A 16,542-nucleotide genomic window follows, 5' to 3' on the forward strand; every position below is an offset into this window, starting at 1 on the left:
CACCTTTTCTATTAAATGTAGAAGGGACCAGTTTCTCCATAGGCCATGGGAAGAATTTCTGAGTGTCCCTAGAATCAACTGTGATTCACCTTCCTGAATTTTGTGAATGGACAGACATTGCACTGACATCTGGGGTTTGCTTAATGGAAAATGTTTTAAATTCCATTACCAACTGTGATTTGTCATGGAGTATTACTAGCTAGCAACGTATTTCCTAAGGCAGTTACTGAGGTTTTTTTCAGAAGACCTGATAATTGGGAATAACTATAGAAAAATTTCACAAATTTGAGCAGGTGGAAGAGGGTGGAGATGGCAAGTTACAAGGTAATTACAGAATTATTAGTATTTTAACACATTGACTGTCACACTAGGAAAAAAGCTTTTTTTTTTTTTTTCCATGAGGCCAGAAGTTTTTTGTTTGTTTTTTTTCCATGTTTTATTAAGTCAAGATAGGTGAAGAGACTTGTGAGGTATATATGCTTAATGAGGCCCCAGGCTCAAAACTAGCATAAGTTTAATACAACTCACATAGCAGTTAATGTGTTAAAGCAATGATGATGTATTACATTACATTATACCCAGTGAGTTAGGATAAGTGCTCATTAATATTTCAAAAAAGAGATCTTAACCTATTTGACAATAGAGGCTAAATGTTCTCAACAATTAGTAGCAGGGCATTGTGTGTACATCACAAATTATGTTTAAACATGTCAAGATGTTGATTGGTGTAGCAATAATGAACATACAGCAATATGTCAATATAGTTTAATTTCCTAAACTGTAACTGGCTTAAAGATACCTTCTGAAATCTTGTTTGTACAATTAATAGTTTAAGAAGGCATTTTTTTTCTTAACTGTTACAAAAACAGCCTGAAATTCCATAAATTCAGAATCATTTAAATTAGATGTGATGTCTTTTCCATAAAACAGCACATTTATCCTTTCTACTTCTTACCTTACAGTTTTTCTCTCAAATGGATGGCAGTATCAATTGGGAGGGAACTTATGTTTCATTCAATTTTTTTCTGTACATGCACTATTTTTATTTCAAAAACTTTCAGGGTTGCAAGTGTTTTTTTGTCACGTGGATAAATTATATCATGTAGAAATCAGGGCTTTCCATCTCCATCTTTTTCTTTTTTATGCTGCACATTAGACAAATAAGAGTTGCCCAGGCACTGTGGCTCACGCCTGTGATCCTAGCACTTTGGGAGGCCAAGGTGGGTGCATTGCTTGAGCTCAGAAGTTTGAAACAAGCCTGAGCAAAAGTGATACTCTGCCTCTACTAAAAATAGAAAAATTAGCTGGGCGTGGTAGTACATGCCTATAGTTCAACTACTTGGGAGCCTGAGGCAAGAGGATTGCTTGAGCCCAGGAGTTTGAGGTTGCTGTGAGCTGTGATGCCATGGCACTCTACCCAGAGTAATAGAGTGAGACTTTGTCTCAAAAAAAAAAAAGAAGAGTAGTCTTGGGCCACACATTAAATACACGAACACTGATGAAGGCTGATAAGCAAAAGAAAAAGTCTTTGCATACTTTTTGCAGTATTAGAACCACAGATGAGTAAAACAGTCCTCAAATAATCTGTGTGCAGCCCAGAGCCCGCAGGTTGGACATCCCTAGCATTGTATATGATAGGTGAATTTTTAGCCTTCATGCCCTCTTACCCTGCTCCCTTTTTAGTTTCCAATGCCTGTTACTGCTCTTTATGACCAAACATATCTTTTGTTTAGCTCCTACTTACATAGTATAAGTAAGGCCATGTGGTATTTGTATTTCCATCCCTGAGATATCTCTCTCAGGATAATAGTCTCCAGATCTTTCCAAGTTACTACAAAGGACTTTATTTTATTCCTTTTCATGGGTGAGTAGTGTGTGTGTGTGTGTGTGTGTGTGAGAGAGAGAGAGAGAGAGAGAGAGAGAGACAGAGACAGAGAGAGAGAAAGAGAGAAATCACGTTATCCACTCATCAATTGATGGGCACTTAGACCGATTCCTTATCTTTGGTATTGTGAATTGTGTTGCAAGTGAACATTTGAGCACAGTTATCTTTTGTATACAATGACTTCTTTTCCTTTGGGTAGATTCCCAGTAGTGGGATTGCTCTATTGAATGATAAGTCTCCTTTTAGTTCTTTGAGGAATCTATACTGCTTTTCATAGAGGTTGTACAAGTCTACATTCCCCCCAACAGTGTATAAACGTTTCCTTTACTAAACCACATCAATATCTATTAATTTTTGGCTTTTTAATAATGGTGATTCTGGCAGGGGTAAGTTGGTATCTTCTTGTAGTTTTAATTTGCATTTCCCTGATAATTAATGAACTTGAGCATTTTTCTATCTTCTTTTGAGAAAAATTTGTCTATCTTCTTTTGAGAAAAATCTGTTCATATCTTTTGCCTACTTTTAGATGGGATTACTTTTTTTCTCATTGATTTGTTTGAGTTCTTCTTTGTGGATTCTGGATATTAGCCCTTTGTTGATGTATAGTTTGTGAATATTTTCTCCCATTCTGTGGGTTATCTATTTACTCTATTGACTATTTCCTTTACTGCGTGGAAACTTTTTTGTCTAAGTTCTGCTTATTTTTTTTTTGTTGGTGTTTTTGCTTTTGGAGTCTTGCTCATAAATTCTTTGCCTAAGCCAGTGTCCAGAAGAGTTTTGCAGGTGTTACATAAAAGTCTTTAATCCATTTTGATTTAATTTTTGTATATGGTGAGAGACAGGGATCCAGTTTCATTCTTCTGCATGTGGCTATCCAGTGTTCCTAGTACCATTTATTGAATAGCACATCTTTTCCTAGTGTATATTTTTATCTGCTCTGTTGAAAGTCAGTTGGTTGTAGCTATATGGCTTTAGGTCTGGGTTCTCTGTTCTTTTCTATTGTTCTATGTGTCTGTCTTTGTATCAGTACCTTGCTGTTTTTAGTTACTATAGCCTGTAAAATAATTTGAAGTCAGGTAATGTGTCTTCAGATTTGTTCTTTTTGTTTAGGATTTCTTGTCTATTCGGGGTCTTTTTTGGTTCTATGTGAAATTTAATATTATTTTTTCTAGAGCCAGAAGAAATAATGTTGGAATTTTGGAGGGAATTGCATTGAGTCTGTAAATCACTTTGGTAGTATGGACATTTTAACAGTGTTCATTTTTCCATGTCATGAGTATGGAATGTTTTTTCATTAGTTTATATCATCTATGATTCTTTTCATTGGTGTTGTGTAGATCTCCTTATAGAGATCGCTCATCTTCTTAGTAATTATATTCCTAGGTATTTCTTTTCTTTGCAGCTATTTTAAATGGGATTGAGTTCTTGATTGGATTCTCAGCTTGACTGTTAGTATATAGAAATACTATTTATTTGTGTATGTTAATTTTATAACCTGAGATTTTACAGATTTTTTTTTTTTTTTGAGACAGTCTCAAGCTGTCGCCCTGGGTAGAGTGCTGTGGCATCACAGCTCACAGCAACCTCAAACTCTTGGGCTTAAGAGATTCTCTTGCCTTAGCCTCCCAAGTAGCTGGGACTACAGGTGCCAGCTACAATGCTTGGCTATTTTTTTGTTGCAGTTGTCATTGTTGTTTTAGCTGGCCTGGCCTGGGTTCGAACCTTGGTGTATGTGGCCAGCGCCCTACCCTTTGAGCTATGGGCGCCACCCCTGAGACTTTACTGAATTTATCAATTCTAAGAGTCTTTTGATGGAGTCTTTAGGGTTTTCTATATGCAAGATCCTATCATCAGCGAACAGCACTAGTTTGACCTCCTTTTCCCCAATTTTAATGCTTTTTCTTTCTCGTGCCTGATTGCTCTAAGACTTCTAGTAATGTACTGAATACAATTGGTGATGGTGGCCGTCCATGTCTTATTCCAGTTCTTAGGCAGAATGCTCTCAATTCTTCCCCATTCATTATGATGTTGGCTATGGGTTTGTCATATACGGCTTTTATTATTTGGAGGCATCTTCCTTTTATGCCTACTTTGTTGAGAACTTTTATCATAAAGGGGTGCTGGATTTTATCGAATGCTTTTTCTATATCTATTGAGGTACTGTGGTTTTTGTTTTGTTTATGTGGTAAATCACATTTATTGATTGATGTATGTCAAATCATGTATGTGTTCCTGGGATGAACCCCACTTGATCATGGTGAGTTATCTTTTTCTTGGGTTGTTGGTTTGGGTTTGCTACTATTTTGTTCAGGATGTTTGTATTTATGTTGGTATAGAGACACTGTTCCATAGAGTTTTTGTTATTGTTGTTATGTCATTTCCTGGCTTCTGTATAAGAGTGCGACTAGCTTTGTAGATGAATTAGCGAGGATGCCCACCTTGATGTTATGGAACAGTTTCAGTAAGACACCTCACAGTTCTTGGTAATTCTAGTATAATTTGGCTGTGAATCTATTTGTTGGGAGACTTTTTATTATTGTTTCAATCTTGATGGTCATTACTGGTCTGTTCAGGATTTCTTTGTCTTACTGATTCAAGCTTGGGAGGTTGTGTGTTTCCAAAAATTTATCCATTTCCTCTAGATTTTCTAGTTTGTGTGCTTCTAGGTTTTTATAGTAGTGATGGATGATATTTTATATTTCTGTGCTATCCGTTGTCTCCTTTTTTATTTGTAATTGAGCTTATTTGAGTCCTTTGTCTTCTCTTTCTGATTATTTCTAGGTAGTAGTCTATCAATTTGTTTATCTTTTCAGAGAACCAAGGTTTTTTTTCATTGATGATTTGTATATTTTGGAGGGGAGGGTTCCATTTCATTTGTGTCTGATGATGTTTGTTATTTCTTCTGCTTAGGTTTGGGTTTGGTTTATTCTTTTTCTAGTTTCTTGAGGTTTGACATTAGGTTGTTAATACACGATTTTTCTGTCTTTTTGGTTTTAGGTTATAAACTTTCCTCTTAACAGTGTTTTTGTTGTATCTCAGAGATTTTAGTAAATTGTGTCATCTTTGTCATTTCATTCAAAAATTTTTTTTGATTTTCATTTTGTTTTAGCAGCAAGTTGTATTCTGTGTATTTTTTGTAGTTGTGAGAGTTCCTCTTGGAATTGATTTCTAGTTTTATTCTAGTGTGATGTGAGAAAATACATGGTATGGTTTTGATTTTTCTGAATTTACCGAGACTTGTTTTGTGGCCTAACATCTAATCTGTTTTGGAGAATATCTTATGTGCTGATGAGAAGAATGTACATTTTGCAATTTTGGGATTGAATGTTCTGTGACTGTCTTAGGTCCATTTGTTCTATAGTTTTGTCAGTAGAATGATAAAATTTCCAGCTATTATGATATTGCTATTTATTTATTTTGGATCTAGTAAAATTTGTCTATTAATTTTTTATTTTATTTTATTTTTTGCCGTTTTTGGCTAGATCTGGGTTTGAACCCGCCACCTCCAGTATTTGGGGCCGGTGCCCTACTCCTTTGAGCCACAGGCGCCACCCTAAAATTTGTTTATGTCTGAGAGCTGCTGTATTAGATGTATGTATATTTACAATTGTTATATCTTATTGAATTGCTCTCTTTATCATTGTATAATAACAGTTTTCATCTTTTTTTTACCATTGTTGATTTAAAGTATGTTTTTTTGATATAAGAATAGCAAATCTTGCTCACTTTTGTTTTCTACTTGTGTATTTTTTCACACCTTTACCTTGCATTGATGTGGATTTTTTAAATTGGATTTCTTGAATTCAGCATGTATTTGGGTTGTGTTTCTTAAATCCATTCAGCAAGTCAGGCATTAAGGGCGGCGCCTGTGGCTCAGTTGGTAGGGCGCCGGCCCCATGTACCGAGGGTGGTGGGTTCAAGCCCGGCCCCGGCCAAACTGCAACCAAAAAATGGCCGGGCGTTGTGGCGGGCGCCTGTGGTCCCAGCTGCTCGGGAGGCTGAGGCAAGAGAATCGCTGAAGCCCAGGAGTTGCCAAGGGCTATAGAGTGAGACTCTGTCTCTACCAAAAAAAAAAAAAAAAAAAGGTCTTGTTCTGTTCTTTATGTTGATTGTTACTTGGTTTCTCCCTTGTGCTACTATTTCATAAGAGTTGTGAGTTTTAACGTGTAAGAGTTTTTACATTGATAGGTATGGATTGTTCTTTTTAGCGTATAGAGCACTTGTAAGCATTGCTTTCTTTTTTTTTTTTTTTTTTTTTTTTTTTATTAGAGACAGAGTCTCACTTTATCACCCGTGGTAGAGAGTGCTATGACATCACAGCTCACAGCAACCTCCAACTCCTGGGTTTAGACGATTCTCTTGCTTCAGCCTCCCCAGTAGCTGGGACTACAGGCGCCTGCCACAACGCCCGGCTATTTTTTTGTTGTTGTTGCAGTTTGGCTGGGGCTGGGTTTAAACCCACCACCATCGGTATATGGGACCAGCGCCCTGCTCACTGAGCCACAGGCACCGCCCAATGGGCAGGACTAGTCCTGACAAATTTCCCTTAGCATTTGCTTGTCTGGGAAAGACCTTATTTCTCCTTAATTTATGCAACTTAGTTTTGTAGGATACAGAAATCTTACTTCGTGGTTACTCTGTTCAGGAAACTAAAAATGGACCCCCACCTCTCCTCTGGCTTGTAAGGTTTCTGCTGAGAAGTTTTCCATTATCTGATGAGTTTTCTTTTGTAGGTTACTTGTTGCTTGTAAGTTACTTGTAGCTGTCTGATTTTCTCCTTCACTTTGACTTTGGCCAGACTGATGACGATGTATCTTGGGAATGTCCTGTTTGCCATGAGTCTTCTAGGTGTTCAGTGACCTTATATCTTCTCTAATGATATCAGAGAAGTTTTCCTCAATTATTCCCTCAAATAGGTTTCCCATGCTTTTTGCTTTTTCTTTTCAGCGATACTATTATTCTAAGCTTTGGTCGCTTTTCATAGTTCCACAGTTCTTGGAGAGATCATTCCATTCTTCTTTATTCTTTGTTGTACATTTTTTACTTAGTGGGTGATTTGAGAGCTGTCTTCAAGCTCTCAAATTATTTCTTCTGTATGGTCTGTTGAACTTTCTTCTATATTTTTAAATTTCCTAAATGATTCATTTCTAGAAGTTCTATTTCTTTCTTTTTTTTTTTTTATTGTTGGGGATTCATTGAGGGTACAATAAGCCAGGTTACACTGATTGCAATTGTTAGGTAAAGTCCCTCTTGCAATCATGTCTTGCCCCCATAAAGTGTGACACACACCAAGGCCCCACCCCCCCATCCCTCTTATTTTTTTCTTATATTACCTCTTCATCAAATTTTTTTTTTTTTTTTTTTTTTGTAGAGACAGAGTTTCACTTTATGGCCCTCGGTAGAGTGCCGTGGACTCACCCAGCTCACAGCAACCTCCAACTCCTGGGCTTAAGCAATTCTCTTGCCTCAGCCTCCCAAGCAGCTGGGACTACAGGCGCCCGCCACAACACCCAGATATTTTTTGGTTGCAGTTTGGCCGGGGCTGGGTTTGAACCCGCCACCCTCGGTATATGGGGCCGGCACCTTACCGACTGAGCCACAGGCGCCGCCCTTCATCAAATTTTTTATTCATGTCTGAATTTTTTTGTTTCTTTGTGTTGGTTTTCAACTTCCTCATCAGTTCCATTGACCTTACTTGCTATTGTATTTTAAATTTGATATATGACATTTCATCAGTTTCCTTTTGGTTGTAGAGTCCATTGCTGGAAAATTGTAGTGATCCTTTGGGGGTGTCAGAACAACTTATTTTATTTTATGTTGCTGGAGTTCTTATTCTGGTTCCCTCTCAATCTGAACCCTATTCTCTGAGCTTAAGCTAGATAGATTTTGAAGTATGCCAGTTCTTCTCTGCTGAGAACTCTTTTTCTCAAGAGAGAAAGAGAGGGAGATGTCCCTTAATGACTCATTTGAGTCCTATGACTTAAATGATGACTGACAGATGGACCAGGCAGAAGAGGGGCAGATGTTCTGCTGCTCTCCTGCATCTTCATGTTCCTCTTCAGTCGTTACAGCATTCAGTGCATAGCTGGCTTGTTGCATGTGTGTGTTGGATAGTGGGCATGTGTGGTGAACACATTACACTTGATGCAGGGATCCTCAAACTACGGCCCACGGGCCACATGAGGTGGTCTGATTGTATTTGTTCCCGTTTTTGTCTTTTTACTTCAAAATAAGATATGTGCAGCGTGCATAGGAATTTGTTCATAGTTTTCTTCTTAAACTGTAGTCCGGCCCTCCAGTGGTCTGAGGGACAGTGAATTGGCCCCCTGTTTAAAAAGTTTGAGGACCCCTGCAGGCTTGGGGAAAGATCTGAGCAGTTGAAGGTTGGGAACAATTAGCATATACTTCGTATTTTAGCCATTGAGTTAATGTAAGCTAACAGAGAGAGTATAGTGTAAAGAATGAGAAGAAAACTGGCTGAAGAGCGTATGTCCTGCAGAAAGTTAGTGATGACAGAAGAGGAACAAAGCCTGCCTGGGAGATTGATGAGGTTAGTGGAAAGAGGTAGCTTGGAAGCCAGTGAATGTGAGTATTTTAAGTTGGAGGAAAGGGACACCTGTATAAAGTGCTGCTGAGCTGGTAAGAGATTCAATAAAGTAAGGACTGAAGAATGACTTCTAGATTGAGTAATAGACAAGTCATTTTGGGGGTGTGGGCTAAATTGAGGTGTGATTGGGAGATTACAGGAGGGCTCAGCAAACAAGCACATTTTAAGGAAATTTGGCTGTAAAGGGAAGGAGACAAGTGGATGTGGCCAAGACAGATTAATTTCAGGTGAGATGGGAGAATTGAAATATTGAAGGAAGCAAGAGATTGATGTTTCTTTCTGCTGTCTAGTTTTCCCTGTGAAGTTAGGACCAGGGTATATACAGAGAGTGGTGTGTGTGGTGTGTTCCAAACTAGTAGAATGGCACTCTGTGGAAAACGCAGAAGAGAGAGTTGACCATAAAAATACAAAAAGGTTTCTGGACTGCAGAACCCAGTGGAGAAGTGAGACCATGAATTCATCATGATGCCAAATTTCTTTTAGAGACAGTCTCATTTTATCACTCTTGGTAGAGTGCTGTCACGCAGCTCACAGCAATTTCCTGGGCTTAGGTGATTCTCTTGCCTCAGCTTCCTGAGTAGCTGGGACTACAGGCGCCTGCCATAATGCCCAGCTATTTTTTTGTTGTGGTTTGGTCGGGCCCGGGTTCCAACCTGCCACCTTAGGTATATGGGCTGGTGCCCTACTCACAGAGCCACAGGCGCTGCCCCATGGTGCCACTTTTCTTAGTGTATGATTTTTCTCTGCAGGTGTTTAACTGTTTAGCACTGGGGTAGGGAAGGTCATCATTAATCCAGGCCTGGGATCTTTTAGCCCAAGGTGATAGAAAGACAACAAGATGAGGGAGTAGAGGGTATAGGTAAAATAGTGGAAGGAAATGAAACATGGAATTGAAGTTATAGGTGATGAATTTTGTACACTACTGATCCATTTTGTACCACATATTGTCTTGAGTCATCAATATGGGATCTTGCTATAGTGTTATATCATTTTATAACAAGGCAATAATTTTCAAAATTTATAAATGTACTTTGTAAAAAATTTAATCTGATATTCTCATGTAGTGTGAAACTGCAGCACAACAGGAATTTGCTGAAGAACTTCAAAAGCGAGAACAGTTTTTACTTGAAAGAGAACAACTGCTTTTCAGACATGAAAATGCCTTGAGCAAAATTAAAGGTGTTGAAGAGGAGGTTCTCACAAGATTTCAGATTATAAAGGAGGTAACTGTGTATCCTTTGTTTTAGAGTCATATTATTTCTCCTTTTTCTCTTAGATGCACTAGTTATTAAAATTTTTGCCACATTTCCTTAGTTCTTCTTCCCTTCCTTCTGCCTCTACACACATTTTTCCCTAAACCATATGAAAGAAACTTGGAAAAGTCATGACTCTGCATCCCTGAATACTTCAGTGTGTATCTCCTAAGAATAAGGACTTTCTTCATGCCATTGTCATTTCTAGAAATTAATGCTAATTAAATAATATAACTTAATATGCATTCCGTGTTTCCTATCCCAGTAGGTCCCCAAAATGTCTTATTGCTTTTTTCTTATATTTTCTGCTCAAGAAATTAGACAAAAATTCATGCATTGTATTTGGTGTTTTTTTGGTTTCTTTGATGCATTCAGCCTCACTATTTTTTGTGAGACTTTTCTTTGAAGAGTGTAAGCCAGCAGTCTTGTATGTCACATTCTGAATATTGGCCTGTTTCATGTTTAGATGACCTGTGATTACATTTAGATATAACATTTATTTAATTTTTTTTTTTTCTGAGACAGAGTCTCAATTGGTCACCCTCAGTAGAGTACGGTGGTGTCATAGCTTACAGCAACCTTAGACTCTTGGGCTCAAGCGATTCTCTTGCCTCAGCCTCCCCAGTAACTGGGTCTACAGGTGTCCGCCACAACTGCTGGCTTTTTTTTTTTTTAAGAGGCGGGGGTCTCAACTCTGGCTCAGGCTGGTCTTAAACTTGAGAGCTCAGGAGATCCACCTACCTTGACCTCCCAGGGTGCTGGTATTACAGGCATGAGCTACTGTGCCCAGCCCTAGATGCTTGCTGTCAATAGAGTGATTACTTTGTGTATAATTTATCTAGAGTAAAATTCATTGTGTTTGTTGTATGTTTCCATGGGTTTTGAAAAATGCATAGTCTTGGAATCACCGCCTTAGTCAAGATAAAGAATAATTCCAGCATACCAAAAGTTTTCTTATGCTCTTACAGTTAATATCTTTATCCTATCCTTTGCCCTTAGCAGCCACTGATCTGTTTTCTGTCCCTATAGTTCTGCCTTTTCCAGAATGTCATGTAAATAGCATTCTTTTATGATTTTTCTTTATTTTTGATTTTTAGCTCCAAGTTATGATGTATCCCGGTGTGATTTTCTTTGAGTTTTTCCTGTTTATGGCTTTCTGAACTTCTTAAATTTACATCTTTTGCTAAATTCAGGGCATTTTCAACCAATATTTCTTCAAATATTTTGTCTGTTCCAATTTCTTTTTCCTTTCCTCTGGATCTATACTGACTCATATACTAGTTCTTTGCTATTATTCCACAGATTTCTGAACCTCTGTTTCTTTTTTCTCATATTTTTCTTCAATGCTTTTCAGATTGAATAATTTCTATTGATCTGTTTTTAAAGTTCACTGTTTCTTTTTTTATCTGTGAGCTCATTAGTGAATTTTTCATTTCTGATATTTTAAAATTCTAAAATTCCAGTTATATTCTCTTTTAAAAGTTATGGTTTCATAATTTCTGTGCACCAAGTTTTAGATTTTATTTAAGACCTTTTGGATATTATGTTATATAGATTCTGGGTGCTGTTATAATTCTCTGGAGAATGTTATTTTTAAAGCATTCAGCTCAAGAGCAAGACCCCGTCTCTAAAACATAGCCGAGCATTTTGGTGGCACCTGTAGTCCAGCTACTTGGGAGGCTGAGGCAAGAGAATCGCTTAAGCCCAAGAGTTTGAGGTTGCTGTGAGTAGTGACACCACAGCACTCTACCCAGGGCAACAGAGTGAGACTCCCCACCCCCCCAAAAAAAGTCATCTCAGTTAGGTTTAGACCCACAAGTTTTTCTCATCTTATGTGGACAGGGATCTGATCTCAGTTTAGCTCTCAAGGCCTTTGCAGTGTTGCTGTGGAGAGATGTTCTGCCTGTGCCACTTAAAAGTTAGTCTGAGACTTGCAACAGTTTAACTAAAATCCAGTTCAGTTCTGGAAGCTTTTGCTCTTCTGCTCTGGTCTTCTGGTCTTTTCCTTAAGTACAGAGACTCATGGGAGGCAGGCAGGTTATGCTGAGCCCTTAGGTGGTATTTTTAAACTGAGCACCATTCTCCAAGCCTTTGCTGTGCTTCTTTGGGTCTGTCCTGTGCCCGGGTGGTGCCGGGTGAGCCGGGTTTGTACAGGTTCATGCACACCAGGGCAAGAGGATCCTTTCTCTGAGTCTCTCTTCTGTAGATTCTCCCACACCCCAACTTGCAGGGGCCCCTGTTACTGATTCCCTGCCACAAAGCCTGGCTTTCTCTCAGAGCTTTAGTGGAATCTGTGATTGGGGAAAATATTCAGAGAAAAGGAAAAATCAAAATACGGGAAACTTTACCCCTTGGGAGTTGCTTCTTCAAATTTTTACTCCCTTCTATAATTTTTTGTTCTTTTACTTTTCAGTCCTGGGGTAGTTTTTTGTGTTTTGTGTAGGATTTTTAGTTGTAATCAGTTGGAGAAGTAGAGTGTACAGGCTTAAACCTGATGTGCTGGAAATGGAACTCTTTTTATATATTTTTAATGTCTTTTAGATATGGAAAAATGTGGACAATAAAAATATTAAAGCTAGTTTTTTGGCTCAGTGCCTGTATCTCAGTAGCTAGGGCACCAGCCACATACACTGGAGCTAGTGGGTTCGAACCCAGCCTGGGCCTGCCAAACAACAATGACAACTACAACCAAAAAATAGCCGGGTGTTGTGGCAGGTGCCTATAGTCCCAGCTACTTGGGAGGCTGAGACAAGAGAATTGCTTAAGCCCAAGAGTTTGAGGTTGCTGTGAGCTGTGACACCATAGCACTCTACCCAGAGCCACATAGTGAGACTCCATTTCAAACAAACAAACAAAAAAATTAAGCCTGTTTTTAAAATAAGTATACTTGTGACTATATCCTAAGCTACTTAAGAAATTATTTAATATAATAAAATTACATAAAACTGAATTTTTCATATTATTGGATATTTTCACAGGGCTTAAAGAAAGTATGCTTAGATTCTCTGATCTCTCATCCTTGTCTTGATTCCTTCTCTTTTAAGCTTGGCTACTAGTCTTACCAAGTACAATTGCTTTAGTACTTAGAAGAAGCAAATTAATCCAGTTTCTTGATTTCCAATAGAAACTTGTTTTATTACTTTATGGACAGTAGAAGGTGAAAGAAGCTTTAACAATTAATTTTATTTATTTATTTATTATTTTTCTTTTTTAAATCAGATCCAGGCTAAGCTTGAACTCACAGCCCCTGGTTTGCAAGGCCAGTGCTCTAACCATTGAACCACAGTGGTCAGCCATTATTCATTATTATTTTTATTTTATTTTATTTTATTTATTCATTTTTTTTGAGACAGAGCTTCAAGCTGTTGCCCTGGGTAGAGTGCCATGGCATCACAGCTCACAGAGACCTCCAACTCCTGGGCTCAAGCGATTCCCCTGCCTCTGCCTCCCAAGTAGCTAGGACTACAGGCCCCTGCCACAACGCCCGGCTAATTTTTGGTTGCGGCCATCATTGTTGTTAGGCAGGCCTGGGCTGGATTCGAACCTGCCAGCTCAGGTATATGTGGCTGGCGCCTTAGCTGCTTGAGCCATAGGCACTGAGCCTTTTATTTTTATAAAAATAAAATACCCATCCTGTATAGAGTGTTGTGGCATCATAGCTCACAGCAACCTCAAACTCTGGGGCTTGAGTAATCCTTTTGCCTCAGCCTCTGGAATGGGGACTACAGGCATGTGCCACCACACAGAGCTAGTTCTTTCTCTATTTTTAATAGAGACGGGATCTTGTTCTTGTTCAGGCTGTTCTTGAATTCCTCAGCTCAAGTAGTCCACCTGCCTTGGCCTCCTTGAGTGCTAAGATTACAAGTATGAGCCACTGTGCCCAGACAACAATTCAAATTTTATATCTAAAATACATCAGTCTCAATAAAATGTAATTAGAGCGGAAGTTGATTTGAATTATTTATAAATCTGACTATGAAGAGTCAAACAGTTTGAGGCTCAGAGGAATTTTATTATGTATTTAACATTTTTTGAGATGTAAAGTTGATATCAAAAGTTTTAGCTACTGGGTGATAACTAGGAATTATTTAGTTGATGGACTAGTTCTTGAACTTCTCGGAGGTGATGTAAATTTTACATTAGCACTATGAGTAGCTTGTTAGTCTCTTAAAAAAGATCAGAAATCCTTCTTTGTTTACTATTTTGTGATGTCAAACAAAATATTTTAATGAATTTTTCTGAGTGGATTTTTCAGAGCAGAAGCAGAAAATAGACTTATTGCTATTTAATTTGTATGATATTATGTTTTAATGCTGTTTCACAGGTACTTATGATGTTTTGATACTTTGATAGATTGTACAAGATTTATAAATTATTGTACCAATGCTTAGATATATTTGTTAAGGTTTTTGTAATTGAAAGAGTTTGTATTTTTAATTAACTTGTTTTCAGTAGTGTTAGTGATATGAGTGATATGTGATTTTTACCTAAGCTTAAATGAGTTTTTTTTTCTCTTCTAGCAACATAATGCCGAAGTTGAACACTTAACTGAAGTTCTTAAGGAAAAGAATAAAGAAAGCAAAAGACTGAGATCCTCTTTTGATGCATTGAAAGAATTGAATGATACATTAAAAAAGCAAGTAAGACTTGTTTTACTATATATTAGATTGTAAGACAGTCTAAGAACTATATTGTATATTTAACAGATTATGTCAGTCTTAGAACCCTCAGCTGGAGAAAATTTTTTTTTCCTTATAAAATATTTCTACTTGTAAAGTATCTTTAAGTTCATTTTTTTTCTCTTCATCTGTTCTGGCAACCAACTGAGATATTTGGCAGTTTGAATTTTATTTTTTTAATATATAAGAGCATTACTACATTAAAAATAAGCAAAAGGAAAAACCTGATAACCTGTGAACTACTGATATTTCAGGTACTGATTTCTGACTTTATTATTATTTTAACTGCTGTTACATATCACTATTTATATAGCAATTTTCTGAGTTTCTGCTTATATGTTGGGCGCTGTAGTAGATGAAAGCTTCCACATTGTTCATGGTCTCATGGTTATAGAATGGTATCATATTTCACTATCATTTATACAAGTGGTGTAATTTAGGTCAATACGTAATATTAAAGTTGCATAACAGAAATATTTTTGTGAGTTGTGTCTATTTTTTAAAAAATTTACTTTCCTCTGCCAGTTTTGCCTGAAAGATCTGAAAGTAAAGGAGTATGTGTGTTAATAAGAGAAAGAAAAATAATTATTGTGAATTAGATTGTGAGGGGAGGAGAAATAGATGCACAGAAATTAGATAAACCCAGTCACTTTGAAAATTAAAGCACTGGGCTGGGAAGCTGTATAGATTCTAAAATGTAGCTAAGCTCAGACTCTCAGAATTAATTTGCCTCTTGGGATTCCTTAGTCAGCTGGCCGTCCTGTCCATCTGTTCTCCTTCTGTATTTGATTCTCTGTAGTCTCTACTTGTTAGAACCCTTCTTCTTAGCAGTGATAGTGAGGTAGGTACCGTATTTTTCACTTGATCTAAGTCTTTGGCTTCCCTGAATTCATGTATGGCTTCCCACCGTTAGACTATGAACTCAACCAACTGTTGTCTGTTGGGAAGCCTGGAGAGAGAGAACTCTTTTCCTCTACAGTCTCAATTTAGCACCCTTTTGTGAGAAGGGCTTTTAATTGCTAGCACAGGCATATATCTATCTCTTGGGTTTCTATAATACAGTCTAATAATTTTGCATGTTTGGGGCGGTGCCTGTGGCTCAGTGAGTAGGGCACGGGCCCCATATGCCGAGGGTGGCGGGTTCAAACCCAGGCCCGGCCAAACTGCAACAAAAAAATAGCCGGGTGTTGTGGCGGGCGCCTGTAGTCCCAGCTGCTCGGGAGGCTGAGGCAAGAGAATCACGTAAGCCCAACCAAGAGTTAGAGGTTGCTGTGAGCCGTGTGAAGTCATGGCACTCTACCCGAGGATGGTACAGTGAGACTCTGTCTCTACAAAAAAAAAAAAAAAAATAATAATAATTTTGCATGTTTGTTTGAATGTGTAGTGATTGGAGTAGATATGTGGATTTTTAAATGTTTGGACCTATTGCTAATGGGCTTTATGAGCTAGTATGTCCAAATTGAAGGAGCTTGCAAGAAACTCTTTGATACCAAATAGCAAAATGCTTCTTTATTACTTCATTTAGAATAGGAGGGAGATGGGCAAACATTTTCTGTTTAGGATCAGGTAGTAAATATTTTGACGGCCACATGATCTCTGTCACAGTGACTCAACTGTTGACATCATACTGCAAACACAACCGTAGGCAATGATTGGCTGTGCTCCAAAATGATTGTGCTTCATTAATAAAAATAAGCAAGGGGCACATTTGGCTTGCAGGCCATAGTTTGCCAACTTTTTGCATGACAAAAGACATATACTTAGAAATTTCCTAATAGAGAGGTACATTATTTCTATGACTGACTTACATAGTAATTTATGGTGACACTAGATGTAAGTTTCATGTAATAAAAGCAATATAAAAGCATTTCTCATTAAGTCTTGCTAAGCTAAGGAGATAAGAATTAATGGTTAGGATCACTGGAGAGAGAGTCCAGAGAAGCAGACCTGCCCTTGGGAAGCAAGCGAACTGGAAGTGTAATTGACCTTCCTCAAATGGAAAGCTTGATTCTCCCCAGCTCCTAAGCAGATGAGGGGGTTTACTCCTCTAACATACTTAGCAGAGAAGAAGATGACCCCTTCCACTCTGGAAGGGGTGATAGGTAGCCTTGACAAAAT

At 38.0% G+C, this 16,542-nt stretch overlaps 1 protein-coding gene across 4 annotated transcripts in view; it reads left to right on the forward strand.

Annotated features, from left to right (window-relative positions):
• CCDC138 (coiled-coil domain containing 138) overlaps nt 1-16,542 on the forward strand; it is a 171,823-nt gene that overhangs the window by 36,947 nt on the left and 118,334 nt on the right. For all 4 annotated transcript variants that reach the window (XM_053589055.1, XM_053589056.1, XM_053589057.1 and 1 more), the window contains 2 exons: nt 9,557-9,715; nt 14,266-14,385. In XM_053589055.1, coding sequence (XP_053445030.1) covers nt 9,557-9,715; nt 14,266-14,385 — 279 coding nt within the window. The remainder of the gene's footprint in view (nt 1-9,556; nt 9,716-14,265; nt 14,386-16,542) is intronic.

The sequence above is a fragment of the Nycticebus coucang genome, chromosome 4, assembly GCF_027406575.1.
Source record: "Nycticebus coucang isolate mNycCou1 chromosome 4, mNycCou1.pri, whole genome shotgun sequence".
NCBI lineage: Eukaryota > Metazoa > Chordata > Mammalia > Primates > Lorisidae > Nycticebus > Nycticebus coucang.